The following is a 20,727-nucleotide window of genomic DNA, read 5'->3' on the forward strand; positions in this document are numbered from 1 at the left end:
TGCAATAAATAATTTCACGAGCGAAACTTATTAGTGTTTTTAATATATTTTTATTGATTTTAATATATATATAGGTTACGATCCGAAGACATATCGTTTTTCACACATTTTAACACTCATTTGATAGGGCTCACTTCTCAATGTATTTTAACAATCCGAACCGTCGGTATTTAGTACATCATTCATAAATCATCCTTGCTAAAAATTTAGACAAATCCAAAATAATTATGAAATTCATTTATAGTGAAAAATGGTCGAATACGGTTCTACAAAGAAACACTAAATTTAATCCAACCGTATAGTTTTGGATTTGAGTGATTTTTAGTGCACATAATTTTTTAGGTAAGACATAAAAAATAGACAATTAGGTCGTGAGATACACCATTAGATGGATTCCACAAAAACTTGTGTCAAAATATATTTTTAAAACGTGACCTTATATATATTATTTATTATTTTTAACATGTTTCTTCAAAAAATTTATATATCTTTTGATATTTAAAGCGTTATTTGGCTTTGCAATTTTTATTTTTTTAAGAATTACTTTATTGAAACGAAAAAGAAAATAACAATTCTCAAGTATTACAATTTCTTTTTCAACTAATTTTTTGTGACATTTAATATGTTCTTAAGAAAGCAAATTTTCTATCAGAAAGTGATTTTACACACTTTTTAGCTTTTCACTTCACTCTTTATTTTTGGCAATTGAATTGAGTAAATCAACGGACATGATTAAACATATGTGTTAGAGGTTTAAAAGAGTATACTTATATTCCCTTTTTTAGCCGATGCTAGCACTAGTATTGGTCTTCATGTAAAGACACTTGCATTTGAGAAATGTCTGTCAAACTAAGGCGAGATTTGTTTTTCTATTTGATTCTGGTTATACTTGTGGTTCTTTTTATGGAAGCTTTCACTTTTTGAAAAAATAAAAAAATAAAAAAATAAAAAATAAAAACAGTTTATAACAAAATTAAGTATAACAATCTGAAGAAATAGAAAGGTTCTGCAACTCAACTTAAAAAAAAATGATAGCAAAAAAAACACGACGTTAAATATATGTAAATCTTATCAGTCACTAACTCTTCATATAAATTTAAACACAAAAATATACCAAATATAATTATATACGTGCAATTAGCAAGTAAAATGCTAAATATTATTGTTTTTTTGTTCTTGGGAAAAATTTAAATACAATGATGAGAGGGGTCAAAAGAAAGAGGGGGAAGAGAAGATTGTGAAATGTCCCATCAAATAAAGTCCAACACAATTAGTTGGGAATTGGGATTTGGGAAGTAATCGTTGTTTTATGTCAGTTTGTACTTTGTTTTCTTCTCTGGAAGAAAGTTGGTTTTGAAAATCCCGGATCTCTTTCTTCTAATTTATTAAATTAGAGAATTTGTATTACTAAAATTTGATAAAACAGTTGAAATTATTATAATTTTTAAAGTAGATTCATGTTTGTAACAGTTAAATCAAATTTCAATGACATGAATTTTCTAATTTAGGAAATTAGAGGAAAGAAACGGATCCCTTTCCTCGAAAATCTACATGCTACTTGTCTCTTCATCTCTCGAATAGTTGAACTGTTATAACGAAATCATCAACGGATCTATTTTTAAATGAGAAAAAATCTATTTGGTACTTTGTTCTTAAATTTTAGCAGATTATGGTCATGGTTTTCGTGCGTCCCACTTTCTAGTTCATTAAAATTTGATGGGAGAGAGAAACGAGAGGGAGGGGTTTATTTAATGTCTTTTTTATTTTTAATTTTGTGTGACAGAGGAAAAAGAGGCCCCACGTGTGTATGTGTGTGTCTCCGTCAAACAGTCAAACTTGGGAGGCTTTGTTTGTGGGTTATGGTTTCCTGGCAGTACGGCAGGCGCTGCCACCGCTGCCGCCAATATAATAATCTTAATATTCCCTTGGCCGGTCCCAGGTTTGGGCTTTTGGGGCTCATCGTGCTTTTGCCAATTGTCAATCTTTCTTTCTTCACGGTTAAACTACATTTTACATACCGTGGAAAATGTTATGGAGATTTTTTATAAAAGTAGGACTCTCCATAGATACTTTGGCGCCTCATTGTTTACACAATTTTGGTGATATAAAGTTTTACGCTTAAAATATGAGGTGACGGAAAGTTTCATTTTAAGAGAGTCTCGCATTTCTCTTTATCAAAATTTAAGGTAAGCCTCACAATGGACTATGAGGTTTTGATTTTCATATAGCACCATGATAATTTTGACTAACGTTGAGCCAATTTACACCTTTTTGTTAGGTTGACCGTTGGAGGGTGAGTCTTAGCTCGGATTCATGAGCAGTTAATGGTTGACCATACAATCAACTTAAATTGATGTAAGTTGGAGAAATGTCAAAAGTCTAGGGTGTAATGTGAAAATTTTGATATTATGTGATCTGATTTGTATTAAAACTCACACCAAACCTCAGTTGGTTAAGATGCACTTAGCCCTTTTATGGTTGTGGAGACCGATTTATACTTGCGGACAAAAGGAGGACCGCATTATCGGCATTTTCTAGTGTTGGAATTTCAAATAAAAAATAGTCTAAAAGGACAAACCAACTAACTTGGTTTGTCAATAACTAACTAATCTCGATCGATATTGTACTGAAACCGATCTGGTCAAACGTCGAACAGGTTCTCAAATCATGAATAGTCAGTAAAGTATAACCAATCTTAAACTGTCAGTAAAATTGAACCAACTGACTCAATTTTAAAATGTTCATATTTTAATGTAGAACTAGAACCTTTTGGACTGAAATTGAGCAGAACAAAAACTTCCAATACAACTTTTGCATTCTTATATGGAACCAAACTAGTTCTATTTGCTCCACATTTCTAGTCTTTTGTTTTCGTTCCCTAGTTCTATTGGTCTTGGGTTTTGTCAAGGGCAAAGCCTTTGGACCACGTAACACAGCTTACAAGAAATGGTTGTCGACTGTTTAACCATAAAATGCTAAGTATTGGTTTTAGGAAGAAGCTAATTAAGCATACAACAAATGTGTAAATTTGATGGTACCAAAAACAATGTCGAAAAAAGGAAGATCAATTTCTTCAAGGCTGGCAAAGGGAGGGAGGGGGCTCCCAGACAACATGTTTTGGACTCAACATTTTTGTACTTCAAACTTGAAGCTGCTGGATCCCATTCCCCACACACACTTCTCAATATTTGAATATAATGTTTAATCTGCACTTTTGACTGTGTTTGGATCTAATATCTTGAGTCTAATTGTGCCTTATATTAAGTTTGTAATGGATTATGGGTGTGATGAGGATTTTCAGTTATATAATTATTTAAAAAGAGGTTATTCAATAAATTTATATAATGTTTTTTGAGTATGCAAATATGATGGTCGTGATGAGACTGAATGGTAATATTGTCCTACATTATAACTTTGGATCTTATCAAGGACATATACTTTTAACACGTCACTCTATAATGTATTTCAACGATTCAAACATTTATTTTTAGGTCTTCTAAAAGAATAATATGATTTCTCTTTGAAAGTAGATAAATCGATAACATTAGATAAATAAGCTTGTTGTCTCCATGTCCCAAACTTAGGACCCAATTCCGAAAAACACCATACCTTGAAATGGTTTGATAACTCTTAAAGCACCATATTCTCTTACAAGTCGAATTTTAGGGACAAGTTCTACTCATGAACTCTAAATTCTATCCACTCCGCCGGTTCTCTAGTCCCCTCTTTGCCGTTTTGTTGCTACCCTATTCCAAACCTTTTGGACCACAATATTGGCAACAAGAAAAAAGGGTGGTCAAAATATAGTTCAATCAATCATATTATTAAGACTTGCTTTCTATTTACAGCGGAAAGGTGCAGATTCTTTGAAAAAAACCAGTGAGTGAGAAGACCCTTCTGGTCCCAAAGCATCAAACATACTATATATATATATATATAGTGTGTGTACAGACATATATAATATATTCGTAACCTGTAACACCAATAATATTCTTACTTTTTGGTTTTACATTCTAGCTTATTAAGCAATACTTGCAAAAAATTTAAGTGGTTTGCGATTCAATTTAAAGCTTCAGCCTTGCAGAAGGTACGTGTTATGATTTATTTCTTCATTTGCATTGTCCACGATATTGAGAGTGCTGTTAAGAATAACCTTCATTGTGACAGGCTCGCCTCATGACTCAAATGGTTAAGGACGTTGACTCTTGTACTCGAGCTCATGTGTTTGAACTCTGTCATCCGAAAATATCACTTGTATATAAACAAAACAAAGAACCTTTTGACTACGTACCATGCAGCATAGAAAGTAGAAAAACCCTTCATTCTTTTTCCCACGTCGAGAAACCATTCTTTCTATCATCTTTAAACATGTTTTTGGGTGCTAGCATTTTAATTAATTCAGTCAAACCCAAAACCAAAGCATCAAAGACCAAAATATGCTTAAAGGTTAAATCTTGAAACTAAGACTAGGTTTCCGTTTCAAGCGGAAAGGTGCGAAGTTTTTTGGAAGGAGCCGAGCCAGTCATCGCTCATCAGCTAGTGAGATTTATAGTCTTCTCTTCTGGTCCCAAAGCATCCAAGATATCATTACGTTCCAAATAGTAGGGATTACTTTAGGCATTTAGGGGGAAGGCTAAGCATACAAAACGTATGGGCATTATATATAAGAGGAAGAGCATGTTTCCTGGGTTGTTACTTTAGGCTTTTAGAGGCAATGTATGCACAGATAAAATTATAGCTTCCGGAAGATGAAGAACATTTTCGATTCTTTTGGTTAAAGTATTGGACGGGCCAAAGCATTATAACAAATAAAATGATCTATACACAAGAGGTAGGCTTTCAAAAGCATGATAACATACCCAGCTACTCTAGATTAAAGCCCAAATGAAGCAAGATTATCTGCTAGAAAAATCTCGTTCATGATCCAAGACATATAGTTCCATCAAAGCTATTCATGCATTTAGCGGGTACGTGTAATAAACAAATTAGCAAAACGTCTCATGTTTGTTCTTTTGATTTGAAGCATTTGAGGTTTATGATCCAGTTCAAAACTTTATCTATGTAAAAAAAATGTTCTAAAATACGATGTAAAACAGTTATAGACATTAGAGGGATCTAGATATTATACTTCAAAGGTTGGAACCCATTAACCACGAAGGTTTTTCTAAGTCCAATCTGATGAATCTTGAGGCAAAACTTAAGATTTGGATTTTGTTGGTGGATTACCAGACTCTTTTGGTCATTTACTCACACCCCTTCTTTTAGAATCTTAAAGGAAAAGAAGAAAAAGGAAGAAGATGCAAGGATTTGACGTTGATGTGTGAAACAAGGGAAAGAGGATTTGTTTTGTTTTGTCCCACATCGACCAGCTGAGCATGAGCACCATTCTTTATATACCTGACACGTGTAGATTTCATCGCCGAGTTCAGTCGCGTGAACTTGTGACCCAAGTGGGGGCACTAAGGATGGTTTGGAAGCGATTGAGAGGTGGACAACCTACGGTACGTGCGAATCCATTTGAGGGGCTTAGTGGGCCCTTGTCGGCGTGCCACTGTGGACTCAGGAGACACAGGTGTTCGCGCGCGTGGTATGTAAGAGAAGCGGCCGCCCTGAAGCGTAGGCCGGAGCCGCTGGCCAGAAGCACAGCGGACACAGTTGTTTCCGGCCACTGTCGAATAAGCACAGCGGCGGCGATACAGTCCTTCCGCCTTGTAAAAGAGTAGCTGGAAGATTTCTTTACCTCAGTGTTGAGTAAAGCCCGTTGGCTTATCAGAGCAACGGGGGCTCTTACTGCTGAACTCCTCCTCCGCAATGGATCACACGCCGGCACCCCTCATCTGTCCCACACCACCGTAGGACCCGCTCCTCAATTCCGACCTCCATCTTTTTTAAATCAATTATTTACCCAACATTTCCTATTTATTTAACGTTTAATTTTGTTTTCTACATACTTTTTATTACATTTACATCCTATTTTTATGACAAAATACATAAAATTAATTGACAAACTAAGTATTCGAGAGAAAGTTTAAAGGGCTAAAAACAAAATTCAGGTCATTTATTACAAATGGTCTTAATAACATTAAAAAAGTCTACACTAAAAATTGTCATAAAAAGTGATCTACGTCTTCCGAATAATGCATCAGTTAAAAAATTGATTAATATCGTCTTTGAATATAAATCGATGAATCAATGTTGTTTTTTCAAAATATCGTAAAAACTTCTATTACTAATCGAAAATGACATACCCACCCATACACGACTACATAATTACTAATTAACACTAAAATCAAAGATGTAGTTGAAGGCTTATTTAGGCCTCTCATTTTTAATGGTCTAAAACAAGCCCGCTCATAAAACGTAACCACTTTATCCAGTTGCTAAATAAATCAATGTTTGATATAGTTTGGGATCAGTGCTAATAGTCCAATCCTAGTCCTAATCCAGCCAATCAAACGTGCCATAAAAAGTATAACCACAAATATCACGCTGTGTCCTGGTCCCTGGAAAACAAGATGTTGGAAGTCTTTACGACCAAAAGCCGGCCGGAGGGAGCATGGCGCTTCTCAGAACCACCAAAAGCCGCGGCCTCCCGCTACCTCCATCTTTTTGCATCATCGCCTTCAGCTTCATCTGGCTATAGAGGCTCGATGGTCACTGGCTCTGGTCTTTACAATGGCTATAAGCATATTAATCCACCAACTCCACACTCCCTTTCAACTTTACAATTGCCCCTTGAACTTCAAACCTTGTTCCTCTTTGCCCACCGAACTTTCAATTTGGTTCAAAGCCCTTCTAAACTTTGCGTTCATGACAATCTCTCTTCCTAATCGTCAATTTTGTCATAAGTTCGAAGAAGCGGCCAACCCTGGAAGTGAAGTACAGGAGGAACTACCTTCGTGAGGTCCGAGGTCAAGTACTCTTTCACATCAATGGAACAAGAAGCATGCAGAAACAAACACAAAAACAAAAATTGACAAATCACAATAATACTCCGGAATATACAAGAAAATTCTCTCTTTCTATACCTGTAACCCGTGCCTGATTTCATTACTTGGTGCATAGAGAGGAAAACACAGAGAAAATACCATACACCTACCAATACATGAATCCAAACTAAAAATATCAAAGAGACAATACGCGATATCGACAACTCTAGAAACATACTGCAAATTTCTACCTACCAAGTTATAAATTAAACGAAAAAAGTATGAGTCTTCATATTCAATACAGAAGTGGCCTAAGAATGCTGCTCCGCGAACATGGTAATGGCATTAACGCTACTGCTGCATGGCCATCATGGACAAAACGTCTGGTTCATGTCCGTGCACTCTCAATCGATATATGCAAGTATGAGAAGGGCTTCCATGGTTGGATGTGAAGTCTAACCTCACTGTGTCAATGAGGCCAGACAGTGCCGAGTCCATGGTATTGAATGTCTGGGCATTGCTTTTCTCAAGGTCATAAGTAAATTCAGCCAGGCGAAACATCTCTGTATAGACTTCTGGATCATCCCCTCCTCGCAGCCACCCAGAGATCCTGCAGTCCTTGGGAGCACTCGATCTGTCATAAGCGACGCTCTGTTCAAATATAAAAACAAATATGTTAGCATATTTTTTAAGGACGCTATCAATGAACACAATAGAAAAGAAAATCAAGGACAAAGAGATCGGCTAATGAACACAATGGTGGTGAACTGAAGTCAGAATGCTTGTGGAGACGAGAAAATGCTTTTACATGTTAGTTGGTTTACATGCCATGGTACTCCAACATTGCAATAGATGTTAAAGCTTCCCCATAGCCAAATAATATAGAAATCAACAAAGTAACCAAAACCATAAAAGGAATTCAAACTAATCCTACAGAGTGGCAATGTAAAGGAATTATATATAAGCAGGTTCAAAATTTATTGTAAACAAAGTTAATTACAGAGTACAGTTATAGAATCAGTAACTATTCAGTTTCATTTCTTGCTTAAATGCTTAATGGATGTCTACGCTCAAAGCTTCCAAGTAACCAAATAATACAGAAATCCCCACATGTTTAACTAAAGATATTTGGAAGGATTAACTACAATATCTGCAACCAATTTTGTTATGCCGAACCATACGACAAAGGGAATATGTAAATTTGTTTATACAACTAATCAGAAAGGCAATTATTTGGTCCAGTAAGGACAGGAAAAATAAGTTTACAATCAAAATACATCCCAATATGGGTAAAAGAAATAATCAGAAACATGTTCCCACAGACTATCATTATCACGTTTTAATATTAATTATCGCATATATTTAATATTAATTTCTCGCATACGCAAAGAAAAACATTCTTGCAACTAATTTTGATTCCTAACACCTTATTCTTAATTTAATCCACAGTTAAACCAAAATATCATGCCCAAAAGAATTTGGGTTCAGTTTACAACATGAGCACATAAAATAACCATTCTTAGTTGACCATCTTTTATGCACTGGTACATTACAAGTTCCAGTTCATAGTAGACCTCATGAACCGCATCATTCGAGTTTCTGTAACTAGATGATTCTGCTTTTCAATACTTTACTATTTGCTTGCTGCTTTAGCCTACATTTTACAACCCAAGCCTTCCTACGATAAGCAACAAGAAGCTCATTCCTGAATCCCTGTCACCTACCGAAACTAACATATGATATCCATCCACATATTTACTGGCAAATCAAACATGTTTTTCCAACTAAGCATTTCCATATATTATAGGTCAAGGTCAAACTAAACAACATGGTGCATAATAGCAAACAGACAAGAACAAGTACACATACAACTCTATCGTATGTTTTTACTACATGAATTCAGAGGCTCCCCGACTATAATAAGACTTTATTTCAATTTTATCAGCCTACTACTCAGAACATACATAGACTTCTTACATAAAAATAAGGAGACTTGGAACTATCTATAAATATTAATATAATTAAGAGGATGCGTTTCTAAAAGATAGTAGGACAAAGAGTTCAATTGTGGACATAACTAAAGTCATTCAATAGCTTCAAAGGGTTTCAATTGTGGAACTAGTAAGGACTAAGGACCCCACAAAAAAATGGTTAGGCTTGATTTGCAAATTTGCCAACCTGGTTAAAGATCTTTAAAAATACAAGTGTGCGCACGCACACACACACAACCCCACATAGAGTTTGAGATTACTCTCCATGTATTGATAATTTTATTTTAATGAAAATGCTTTAGAGATTTATATGTTACACAGGCCGCTATGTTTTGAGCTTTTATATTAGTATGGATTATACAATATAAAAAAACATGTAAGTCATTACAACACAGCACAAATATCTACATACAAATCAAGCTGTGAGAGAGCATACCACATTGCTTAAAGTAAAGGCAGACGAAAGCTGCCCACGAACTAATAGCAGAAATAGCAAAGGATTTCAAATGAGTACAGCAATGCAATGAAACTTGTCACTTTAGGTGAGAGATGCACAAGTACAAAACCCCTCTGCCTCTTGTATATGTCACATAATACAGCCTTCAGTGTAGTACATGCTTTATTCATTCAATTTGTAGACAGAAAAACACTTTCGACCTACTGAATGCGAGTCTTCATCAAAAAGGGGATAGCTCTACTAAATTAGTAACCATTTTCACTCTCTTGAAAAATGGCTCAGAGCCTCAGAGCATTAAGCTTCCACGAAGGCAGGGTCTAGGAAGGGCAAGATATGCGCAGGAAAAGCCTGTTCTAAGTGATATTATCTAAGGTTAAAAAAAAATCCAGCCTAAAGATAATCCACCTAGACTACTTCACAACCCCTTACAGAACTTCTGCAAATTTAAAGTTACATGTTGTATGAAATGACAAAAAAATCAACTATCACCAACAAATTAACTAAAATACTTCAAAATTAAGAATTCATTTTGTCTAGTTTGGAATCTTGTAGTTTAACCTTTACTTCAACATAACTAATAACCGAAACAACTTATTAACAAAAGAGTAAACATGTCAAAGTTCCGAGAACAGTAACTACAATAGATCTATTCTTGCGTGAAGGTCATTGACTATATATCTCAATCCCACACTTCCTAGCACATTATTGCCTGCGAGTTAATTCCGACACACATCTTAAACAATATTCATATTTCTGAAACTGTAGAGAATTTAAATTGTATCCAGCATAACCAATACAAAAGATAAAGAAGCAACACATCAATAAGCAAAGACTAAATAGTGAACAAGAACATCACCTTTGCAACATGTTCCAGAGTGATAGCCTCGGGAATGATCTTAGTCCGCAGCTTAATCTGGACAAACCCACTAGTCCCTTTCAAGGGAAAACAATGGCCAGGCTCTCCAAAACTGGGTCTCAACATCCTATCAGCATCACCGTGAACCCCATTTTTTGTACTCTTCGAGAACCAACTGCTCCCTTTCCCCACCAAATATGGCTCTGAATGCTTCACAATGGAAGCCCCACCAGTGGCCAAAGCATAATCCACCCTGCCAAGACCATCCGCCGCATGCTTCTCTATTTCTTTCTCAACCACATTCCTCGCATAGGCCCTTATGTCATCCAAAGTCGCACCCAATTCGACATCTTCGCTGCTCTTCACCTTCTTCTTCAAATCCTCATACACCTTTTCAAACTCTTGCTTCGACAACCACTCCACGCTCCTCAAATCGCCCACCGACCTCTCCAACCCTTCACTTTTTGCCTCCAATTTCTTCAACCCACTCTCCAACGCAACCCCTTTATCCTGTATCTTCTTCTCCATTTCTCTCCTCAACCCTCCGACCTCGCTCTCGATCTTCCGGTCCACAACCTCCACCTGAACCTGAACCATCTTCGTAGTGGTCTTCATAAACGCTTCGACCTCCGCTATTCGGCCTTCCAAGTCCGAAAACGCCATGGGAACCCCAACCCCAGACCCCAGAGCGAGTCTCCTGACAATCTGAAACAAACCGAGAATCAGAACAAGAAGAATGAAGTTCTTGAAGAAGACTCGGAGGACGGTGACCCATCGAGGCTTGGGATCAGCGGCTAGGGTTTTGCGAGAGCGGCTACTGGACGGCGGCGAAATGGTGGAATTGGGGCCGGTTTTCTTGGGTTGAGCGGACCGGTCAAGAGCCGGTTCACCTCTGATGGAGTAGTGGCTCAGATCTTTAGAATTGGTAGCGGTGTCGTCGGCTTTGTGGGTTTGGGGTTCGGCGGAGACAAGTTCGATGTTGGAGGACTTCTTATCGAAAGCCACGACGGGTCGCCGCCGGGTCGTCGCCGGGTTCGCCGTTATTGAAACGGTCGACGCGGACATTGGATTTGAGATTCGGGTTTTGCTGGATTAGATACAAAAATTTGAATTGAAAAGTTGAGGAATGAAAACGAGGGGAAATGGGGGAATTTTGGGTTTGGAAGAAAATTAAGCGATCTGAAAGAAAATTAAAAATAAAATAGTGGGGAAGTTCAAGTTGGGAATTTGGGCGATCCGCGCGACGGTTTTGGGCGGCCCAGTTCTTACTTTGGGCCGGCTGTTTCCATGAGTAAATTGAATGGCCTTCCTCATTTGGTTTATGGTAAGTGAACAGTAACGGTAGCGGTAGAACAAATCATTGTCACTTTGAAAATTTAATCTCGAGACGTGACCAAATATATGAACTGAATTGCGTAGTACTAATGAATTCTTCTAATTTCATGGTTGCATCTAACTTTTAAAGTTAGACTGCTTACGTACCATAAAACGAGATCAAGCCATTCGTAGTTTACCCTTTTGTTAAGCTCCAAAAACATCTTATATTTACAGTGACTTCTAAAATTTATCATGGTCTAGCAAGAAAAAATAGGGTTCCAAAATCACTTAATGAAACTCGACAAGTGGGATTCCGAACCAACTTGAAATATAGAGGAATACAGGATTCTGAACCAATTCAACGATACCGAATGGGAAGTGACTAACTCAACAAAATGCAGAGGAACATAGGGTTCTGGACCAACTCAACAAAACCGAATTGGAAGTGGGATTCCTGACTAACTCAACGGAATCTAGAGGAATATAAGATTTTAGACTACCTAAACTGAACCGTATCAGAAGTGAGCTTCCAAACCAACTGTACGGAATCTAGAGTATATAGAGTTCTGGACCAACTCAACGAAACTAAATCGAAAGTGGGATTCTAGACCAACTCAATGCAATTAAGAGGAAATAGTGTTCTGGACCAACTCAACAACACCAAACCTAAATGCGTATAATCCTCCTAACGAATTAAACAAGCAAGATCATAGACATGTACCTGATAGTGTTGTTTCCCAGTTCGAATCATAAATAAATTATTAATTTGAAAATAAAAATCTATATCCTATTACTCAACATCAATTCGTATCAAAATCTTTTCCATTGATACCTCCATCTTCAAGTGGAGTTTTGCAGGCGCACATGCATTGAGACATGGTAATTATTTAATTTTGTTGAATTTCTTAGTTGTTCTTATTTAATCTATAAAGTATAAAAAAATAAAAAATAAAAAAGTCTTGAAAAAGTCTCAAAACATACAAATAGGCAGAAGGAGCATGGAGTGCCACGTGGCCACTGTCTGTTGCATTAGAGTTGTTTAATTCGATTTTGTGCCTACAGAGAGGGCCAGCGCAACTTCTTCCACAGCGTTTAATCACTACTGGACAAAACCCTCGTTATTTGGGTTGAGTCCACGCACCCTTGCTCCCCTGCCTGCCTTCCCACGCTTATTTCTGTACCGCAATCATATCATCCAATACACAATTTCAATTATTTATACAGTCAAATTTAAAAACTGTTTTCTAAATACAAATAGTCTTAATTTTTAAAACAACAATGTAACTATATATTAATAAAATTAACAAATAAATTGATATCGAAATTGTTATTTATGAAATTCGAGTAGCACTTAGTGGAAATGATATGTAGACTTGTTAAATATTCTTATTTATGTCAGAAAATCCAAAACAGTGCATTCAATATGTTTTCCATATAAATTAATTTCTTCTTTTTATTTTTGGTAATTTGGGGGTTAGAAATTTGAGTTCAACTATGCGACTCAAAAGTGATAAATAATTTGGAGTTTTTGATTTGAGAGTAATCAACTAAAAATTACTATACTTGATGTAATAAATAATTAGAATTTTCAATTGATTTGAACATGTGACGTAAGACATAAACGTTCCGTTATGTGTCGTATAACATAGCGCTCTGTTATGTGACGTAAAACATAACGGAAGTGTTATGTGACGTAAGACATAACGCTCTGTTACATTACGCAAGACATAATGCTCCATTATGTGACATAAGACCAATGTTTGAATTTTTTTAGATAAGGTCGATATTTCAGTGGAAATATCAAAAAAAATTAAAGAAAGATATGGAAAGGGAGGTGAAGTCTAGATTTCACCCTATCTTGGAGAAATTCTTAAGTTTAATCTAAAATCAACATATTTTGTCAATATTTCCGACATATTGGTTAAATATCGGATAAACTCTTATATTTCGTCTAAACTAGTGTTTGACATTCCTTAAAATTTAATTTTGAATTTCCATGATTTCTATTGAAAATAATTGATATCGATATATCCATCGATATTTTCACAAATTTGCATATTGGTATTTCATCGATGCCAATATTTTAAACACTGTGTACGTCATAATGCTCCATTATGTTATGTAAGACATAACGCTCGTTGTAAGAGAAAGTGGAGCCATTTTTTCACTCTTAAATGTTTTAGCCATTGAATTAAATAAATCAAATACGATTCGTAAGCTAAGAATAAGTTGAACAAGTTCAGTCAGAAATATAATTCATCTTATCGAATAACTTTTTGTGATGGTGGCATATATAGCCTTGTTCTATTTGGTCAAACAACCTTATCTAAATACCTACCTACAGTTGAATTTGACATAAAAATTTTGAAATTAAAACATTAAAAATATATTTATTTAATCTATACATTTAATATGGAATATAAAAATGAGTGATGATATAGACGAACAATTTTGTGGTGGCACAAGTGGACCAAGCAAATTGGCAGCCCATAATTAACTGATGAGGGCGCAAGTAGAGGAGCCTAGCAAGGATAAAAAAGAACTAAATTTTATAAAATGAAAAATGGGAATTTTTGGTTTTTGCAGAAAGCCAGAAACCTCTCTCTCTCTCTCTCTCTCTCTCTCTCTCTCTCCTCTGTCTCTTACAACTGCGCTCTTTGAGTTTTGTTTTTCTGCAAATTGGATACATTCAACAATAGATACAGTTGGTATGTGTGAGTACTGCTGCTGATGATTCCAACCTCAACACTCAAGCAAACAACAATCTCTTCAACCCAAAACTCTCCCTGTGATTCAGATCGGACTCCTCTCTCTCTCTTTCTAAAGTGAGTGCTCTCTCTCTCTCTCTCTCTCTCTCTCTCTCTCTCTATATATATATATATATGTATGTATGTATCCGATGCTCTTTATCAGGCAGTCCTCTCAGTCATTCTTCCTTCTTTAAAAGAAAATTGTTTGAACTTTGTTTTATTTTATGAGGAAAGACATTCATGCATTTGGGAATGAAATTGGGTCAGTGATTTTTTTTCTTTTAATTAGAAAAACACTGATTTCTGTTGCATGCAAATCTAATTTCTGGGATTTGGGTTTTTCTGTGGTGAGGTAATGTTGTGAAATTTTGTTCCTTTTTGGAGAATGATGTAATTTCATTTTTCATGCTTCATTGTGTTGCTCTTTGATTTTCTGGGAAATTTGGATTTTGGGGTTTTTCTTTTGTGAGAATTTGATTGCGGGTTTAGGGTTTGAAAGCATTGGGTTAAATGGAGGCTCTGCAACTCCTTCAATCACTTGCATGCAAGAGTTCATAGCTGTTTCTGGTAAATCCCTCTGTTAGTTTAGACCCTGATTTTTTAAATTTTTTCTTTTTTAATCTCTATATGTGCTTGATTAGATTTGGGTTTCAAGAATTTGCAATTTAGTAATCTGTTGGTTTTTGTTTGTATTTTCTAATAAATTGGACTATTCTTATCCATTTAAGGGAATTTAACCTGTAATTTTATGGGCATTAATCTAGCATCTTTTTCTGTCTTTTTAATAGCAGCTTATGGCTCTACTGATTGCATGCCTACATGACCTGATGAGATCCTTCAAACCGTCATTCAAATTTATTTTGCATGTGTGTGTATTCATTTGCAAATCATGTTGATGTGTACTCACTTTCGTTGTCATTCTTCTTTTAGTTACTTTTGGCATTCGTACCATACACAATGTTGTTAACTAGTAAAAAATTCTTAGTCTGAAATATCTCAGTTTTCTTGACATAGGTTTCTGATATTCAGGTTGATTGCCTCAAGTAGGTTTAAGGCTGAAGCCGCTGAGCTATGGTATCGCTTAGTATATTTAAAAGTTTAGACTTTCAGTGTAATCGACAATTTCTTATTAAGAATTGGTGAATGGGGATACAGACAATGGGATCTCAAGGTGGGGCTGATGGTAATTGCAAACAGTCACAGTTCCAGCCTTTGGCACGGCAAAACTCAATTTACAGTCTTACCTTGGACGAGGTACAGAATCAGTTAGGTGACTTGGGGAAGCCACTTAGCAGCATGAACCTTGACGAGCTTCTAAAAAATGTATGGAGTGCTGAAGCTAATCAGATCATGGGTATAGACATTGAAGGCAATACACTGGTCAATCAAGCTCAACTGCAGCGTCAGGCAAGCCTGTCATTAACTAGTGCATTGAGCAAGAAGACAGTTGATGAGGTTTGGAAAGATATTCAACAAAGCAAAGATGAAGAAGAAAAGAAATCTCAAGAACGACAACGGACTTTGGGAGAGATGACTTTGGAGGATTTCTTGGTCAAAGCCGGAGTTGTTGCTGAAGCTGAAGCATCTTCGGACAAAAAATATGCTGATCCTCTAGTCGGGGTTGATGCGAATGTGGCAGTACAGTTGCCACAAGGTCAGTGGATGCAGTACCCACAACCACAATATCAGCATCCACAACAAAGTATGATGGGGGTATACATGCCAAGCCAACCTTTACCACCACCAATGCACGTAGGTGCTGGAGCTATGATGGAAGTGCCGTATCCTGACAACCAAGTTGCGGTGCCTTCACCCTTAATGGGTACGTTATCAGATACGCAGACACCTGGGAGGAAAAGAGGCAACCCTGAGGACATAGTTGAGAAGACTGTTGAGCGAAGGCAAAAGAGAATGATAAAGAACCGGGAATCTGCTGCGCGTTCGCGAGCAAGGAAGCAGGTCAATATTTCATATCTTTTGGTTTATAAGTCCACACACAAGGTTTTCTTTTTGCAATTTTAGCTGAACATTGAAAACTGTTAACAGGCATATACAAATGAACTGGAGAACAAAGTTTCACGTCTGGAGGAGGAAAATGAAAGGCTAAGGAAACAGAAGGTCAGGTTTCTTTTAGTATGATGTATATTTGTATTTGTTTCATTTGATTTCTCTAATACATCTTGAATTGGTGACTGATGATTGTTGCTTGCTTTAATTCAACTGCGATTAGTAAAACTCTTTCTTTCCTCCTCATTAGAAAAGAGAGAATCTTAGTTGGCTTCTTTTCTTTCATTTGGCAGTAGGAAGTTGTTTCTTTTGCATCAGATTTAATTATTTAGATACAAGCCTGTTGCAGGTAATTCAAACATGCACACACAGGCACCACTAACTAAGTTCATCAATGGATGATTATGACAGAGTCATTGATTGTGGAGAAACAGTGATGTAGGAATTAGGATAGATTTGAAAAACATTGTATAAATGCTTTAGCTGGTAATTGTTATTTTTTAGTGTATCCGAATCTTTGACCCAATTAATCACTAGGCGCTCCCCACCCCACCCCACCACTCCCCCCCTCGGGGCCTGACCCCACAACATTTGGGGAGCGAGAAACTTTAGCATTTGCTAGGTGGGTACCGTGGGAGAGAGTCGAACCCCAGACCAATTGGTAACTAGAGTTTGATAAAATTACAGATTGGTAGCTGCATGATTGAAAAACATGAAGAATTCTAAGGGGCATTATCCAGTATTCAATAAATTAGAAACATCAAAAGCAAAAAAACTCATGAAAGAAATGAAGGAAACAGGGAGAACATTAATTGTTCAGTCATCAATACCATCTTAAGGACTGTACAATTGTCTTCCTTAAGGAGTGTTCTTTCCCTTCAATAGCTGTACTTTTTCTTTTGAGCAAGATGCATGGAGGAGTCACTCTCCAATTCCCTTTTTACCTTTTCCGTGAAGTTTCCATGCCATCCTGCAAGTAAACCACTAATGGACCCTAGAAGCATCCATTTAACCTTGGGAAAGGACAAATAGCTGTAATTAACCTGGAGACGAAGTGATAAATACGATATGATACAAATAAAACTTTGGCGGGGGTGAGTTTATAATGGATAAGAATGTAATGTTCTTTCTTTCCTGCTTCCTAGAAAATATTGGAGTCCACTTCCGTTCTAGGGCCTACAGATTGTGAATATGATCCTTTCTATTGAATAGGAAAACAGTAATTGCCTTGTGATATCATGAATATTACTTCATATCCGGGCAAAATTTGAGCCCGGGTTTAGGACCTAAGGTAGAATCCTTGACATATGGGCGGCTAAGAATCTATTGTACTTTTTCCTAGTTCCTGGAGAAGATTGGAGAATGCAACAGTCATTGCCTCAATCTCATGAATGAAACTTCATATCCTGGTGAAATTTGAGCATGGATTTTGGTAGAGCCCTCGACTTATGTTCAAATATAAGGGAATCTTCGTTGTTAGATGCTAAGGCTAAGGCAAGTTTTATCCTAATATCAGTGCCTCCACTGGTTGGGGTCTTTCACCCTGAAGTTTGATTTTACATAACCCATTATATCGGAACTGCAATCTTGATTAGTAGATCATATGCAGTCACCGTGTGTCCACCGGATATGTGCACAGTTGTGTCAGAAGATTTCATATATTTTTTAAAGGATGAAGTGTGAAGCTCTAGACTGTGAGTTATGTTGTAAGTTCTTGTGGTACTCCTAGCATCTCAGTGTACCTCATCAGGTTTGATAATTTGAGCACATGTACTCACTTAATTCAGATGTACGTGTATAAACTACTCAATCTAAGAGTCTAAATGAATTTGAGGTTTAAATATAAATGCTAAATGGAATTTGATGATATTCAACCTAAGGATTAAAAAAGAAGCAGCATAAAGGTAATGGTATGTATAGCACAATATAACCTTAAAGGGGTTGGGGGCTCATCCCTTTTCATCCACTCTTTTACATGTGGCTATTAGTTAGCTAAATTATTCCAAAATTTGCAGAGTTTGATACGAATGTATCTACCCAAGAAAAGCCATCTACTAACTAATTTAAATATTTCGAAGATATTGAGTCATCACACACTTGTTTATTGCATGTTTTAAGGCTAGTTATTAGAATAACCAATACAACTTTGTATCGCATTTGTTTGTAGATGATGTGGTTGTCTTAATGAAGAGGATTTTTCCTAACTAGTGTTAAACTTACGGGTGATACCTTTTCTTAAGGCAGTTATTTTGTGCATGAGTAGGATTTTCATGAGCATTAACTCATGGATAGTTATAAACAGCTTTACAAGTGGCATTATTGAGGAGATAGTTTGAATGTCTAGATAAGGTTTTACACTTGATCATACTCTAATGTCCAGATGGCTTCCGTATATGACTATTTTCCCCATAAATTAAAGTTTTGTTACAGATAATGTTAGGAAAATCTATAGGTACGCTACAATGCATACTATACCGACCTACTATTATGTAAACTCCAAAATCCCTGTTTACCCTCTAAACAACATTTTTTTTTCTTTGAAAGGAAAACAAATACTAAACTGCCTGCTTCTGCTTCTGGCTCTGGTGCCGGCAGGCCTCCCTGCAACCCTAATGTGTGTTGCTGGGAGACAAGTCCCCAGGGGGGGGACTCACCGCCGGCCAGGGAAGACTTCTTTTCATTTTTATTAAAGTTTTTTTTACTTTTCGTTTTTGCTCTCTTAAGCTTATTCAAATGGTAAAGATAGGAAGTTTCGGGAAAATAAGTTGCATAGTTAATACGGAGTAAATTGTTGGGTACCCCAATTAAATTTTCCAGGATGTTATGACTACATTATTATCAATGTTTTTACTGACATGCTTTCAAGACTTATGATCCAGAGTTAGTAGTTTAGAGTTTTAGCCTTGTAAGTTTAGGTTGTAGTTTGTGTAGTAGCTGATGAATGTTCTTACTATTAGTTCCACCTTGAATATTGGGATTGTTTCTTGCTCTCACAATGCTTTTGTTGACAAGCAGATACTCCTAGTTTCTAATGAATGTTTAAGTTCTAGGGTAAAGTTGGACATGGCATGATTTTTTGGAACGTGGTGATTGTGGATGAGGTGTAGAAGTGTGCCAGGGTTTATTTTTCAACTTTGCTTTAGGTTTGGGGAATGGGTGTGAGTATTTAGCATCCTAATATGTTTAGTCATATCCCTTTGAGGAGCACTTGGTTCTTTGTAAGTTTGGCCATAAGAAGGAATGCTTGTCCAATTATTCTGGTGAAAGTGCAAGAGAGAGTGAGAGGGGAAAGTTGATGTAAAGGGATGTAATTGGGTTTAATGTCTGTCAGGATCTTCTAACAGGATTGGAATGTAGATTCTGAAAGGGATTATTGTTTCAAAATCCTTGTGAGTGGCATACTTTGCAAGGGTTGACATGCCACCAATTTTCTAATTGTAAATATGACTGGACTATCCATATGTTCGGGCCTTCTTGTACCAGTTGTCAGTGATGCAACCCATTTCTACACGTGTTAACTATAATTAGTTCCTAGGAATAAGTATGGAAGAGAGAGCGGAGAAACTTTAACTTAATTGAGGACTCAAAGTGGGCAGCAAATAGAACAAACTGAATCGTACCTTAAAACAATAGTCAGAAAGCCAATATTACATTTGTTGGACTTTTTATTTAATAAAATGTTTGTTTCTCCTCGCAAAAGTAATTAAAAAATTTGATGTCCCGCTTTTTAATTTTCATCTGTAGTTTGGACTTCATTATCTACTTGTGTTGTTTTGGAGGATCTACTTCCTCCTTTCATTATCTACACTTTTCATTCAACTTGCATTCTATTTTTCCAAGCTGGTAGAAAACTTGCTGCCTAGTTTGTTCTTGACTTTGCATGACGTTTAGACAACGCCTTGATTAACTGCTCATTTTCTACCTTGTATGGTTTTGATCGAAAAGCTATATGGATTATCAACTAATGAAAGAGGGGAGAGGGAGATGAGACCAAGAAGAGAGATGCAAATTTTGTTCATCTCTCTCATCTTTCTATCTCATTTGTCCTTCTCCTTTCTTCAAATATTATTGAAAATAAAGAAATTTTTCAGACTAGGCTTGAGAATTTTCTAAATTTTAAATCAAGAACGAAACAAAGTATCAATTTTTTGTATATTAGATATCTTATTCGTTTTACTTTTTGTCCTTGCAGGAGCAAGAGAAGGTGTTGCCGAGTGCTCCGCCTCCGGAGCCAAAGTACCAGCTTCGTAGAACGACATCAGCTCCATTCTGAAATTTGTATCTATATGCATCTGCTGCTTGTGCTTTCCTTTCTTTTCACTTCTTTGTGACATTAGTTGCGTTAGGAATTTTCATCGAACCATTTTACTCAATTGTCCTTAAGACTTGTCCAGAAAATATTAGTGTTGTGTTTTCGAAA

At 36.5% G+C, this 20,727-nt stretch overlaps 2 protein-coding genes across 4 annotated transcripts; one reads left to right on the plus strand and one right to left on the minus strand.

The window, feature by feature from the left end:
- Window positions 1–7,002: 7,002 nt before the first annotated feature.
- On the minus strand, window positions 7,003–11,458 carry LOC126613676 (SUN domain-containing protein 1-like). Its single transcript, XM_050281258.1, has 2 exons — window positions 10,234–11,458; window positions 7,003–7,580 (listed from the first exon to the last, which is right to left on the minus strand). Exons 1-2 carry the CDS (start codon window positions 11,296–11,298, stop codon window positions 7,281–7,283), a joined length of 1,365 nt encoding a protein of 454 aa, XP_050137215.1. The 5' UTR covers window positions 11,299–11,458; the 3' UTR covers window positions 7,003–7,280.
- A 2,663-nt stretch (window positions 11,459–14,121) lies between these two features.
- LOC126610932 (ABSCISIC ACID-INSENSITIVE 5-like protein 2) lies at window positions 14,122–20,727 on the plus strand. Of its 3 annotated transcripts, none has more exons than XM_050279115.1 (4): window positions 14,122–14,375; window positions 15,301–16,259; window positions 16,347–16,418; window positions 20,500–20,727. In XM_050279115.1, the coding sequence occupies exons 2-4, from the start codon at window positions 15,444–15,446 to the stop codon at window positions 20,578–20,580; spliced, it is 969 nt and encodes a 322-aa protein (XP_050135072.1). In that variant the 5' UTR covers window positions 14,122–14,375; window positions 15,301–15,443; the 3' UTR covers window positions 20,581–20,727. The 3 variants fall into 3 exon arrangements, with proteins under 3 accessions (XP_050135072.1, XP_050135059.1, XP_050135068.1); XM_050279102.1 differs by having other exon boundaries at window positions 15,315–16,259; XM_050279111.1 differs by having other exon boundaries at window positions 15,330–16,259.

This window comes from Malus sylvestris, chromosome 2 (genome assembly GCF_916048215.2).
Source record: "Malus sylvestris chromosome 2, drMalSylv7.2, whole genome shotgun sequence".
Taxonomy (NCBI): Eukaryota; Viridiplantae; Streptophyta; class Magnoliopsida; order Rosales; family Rosaceae; genus Malus; species Malus sylvestris.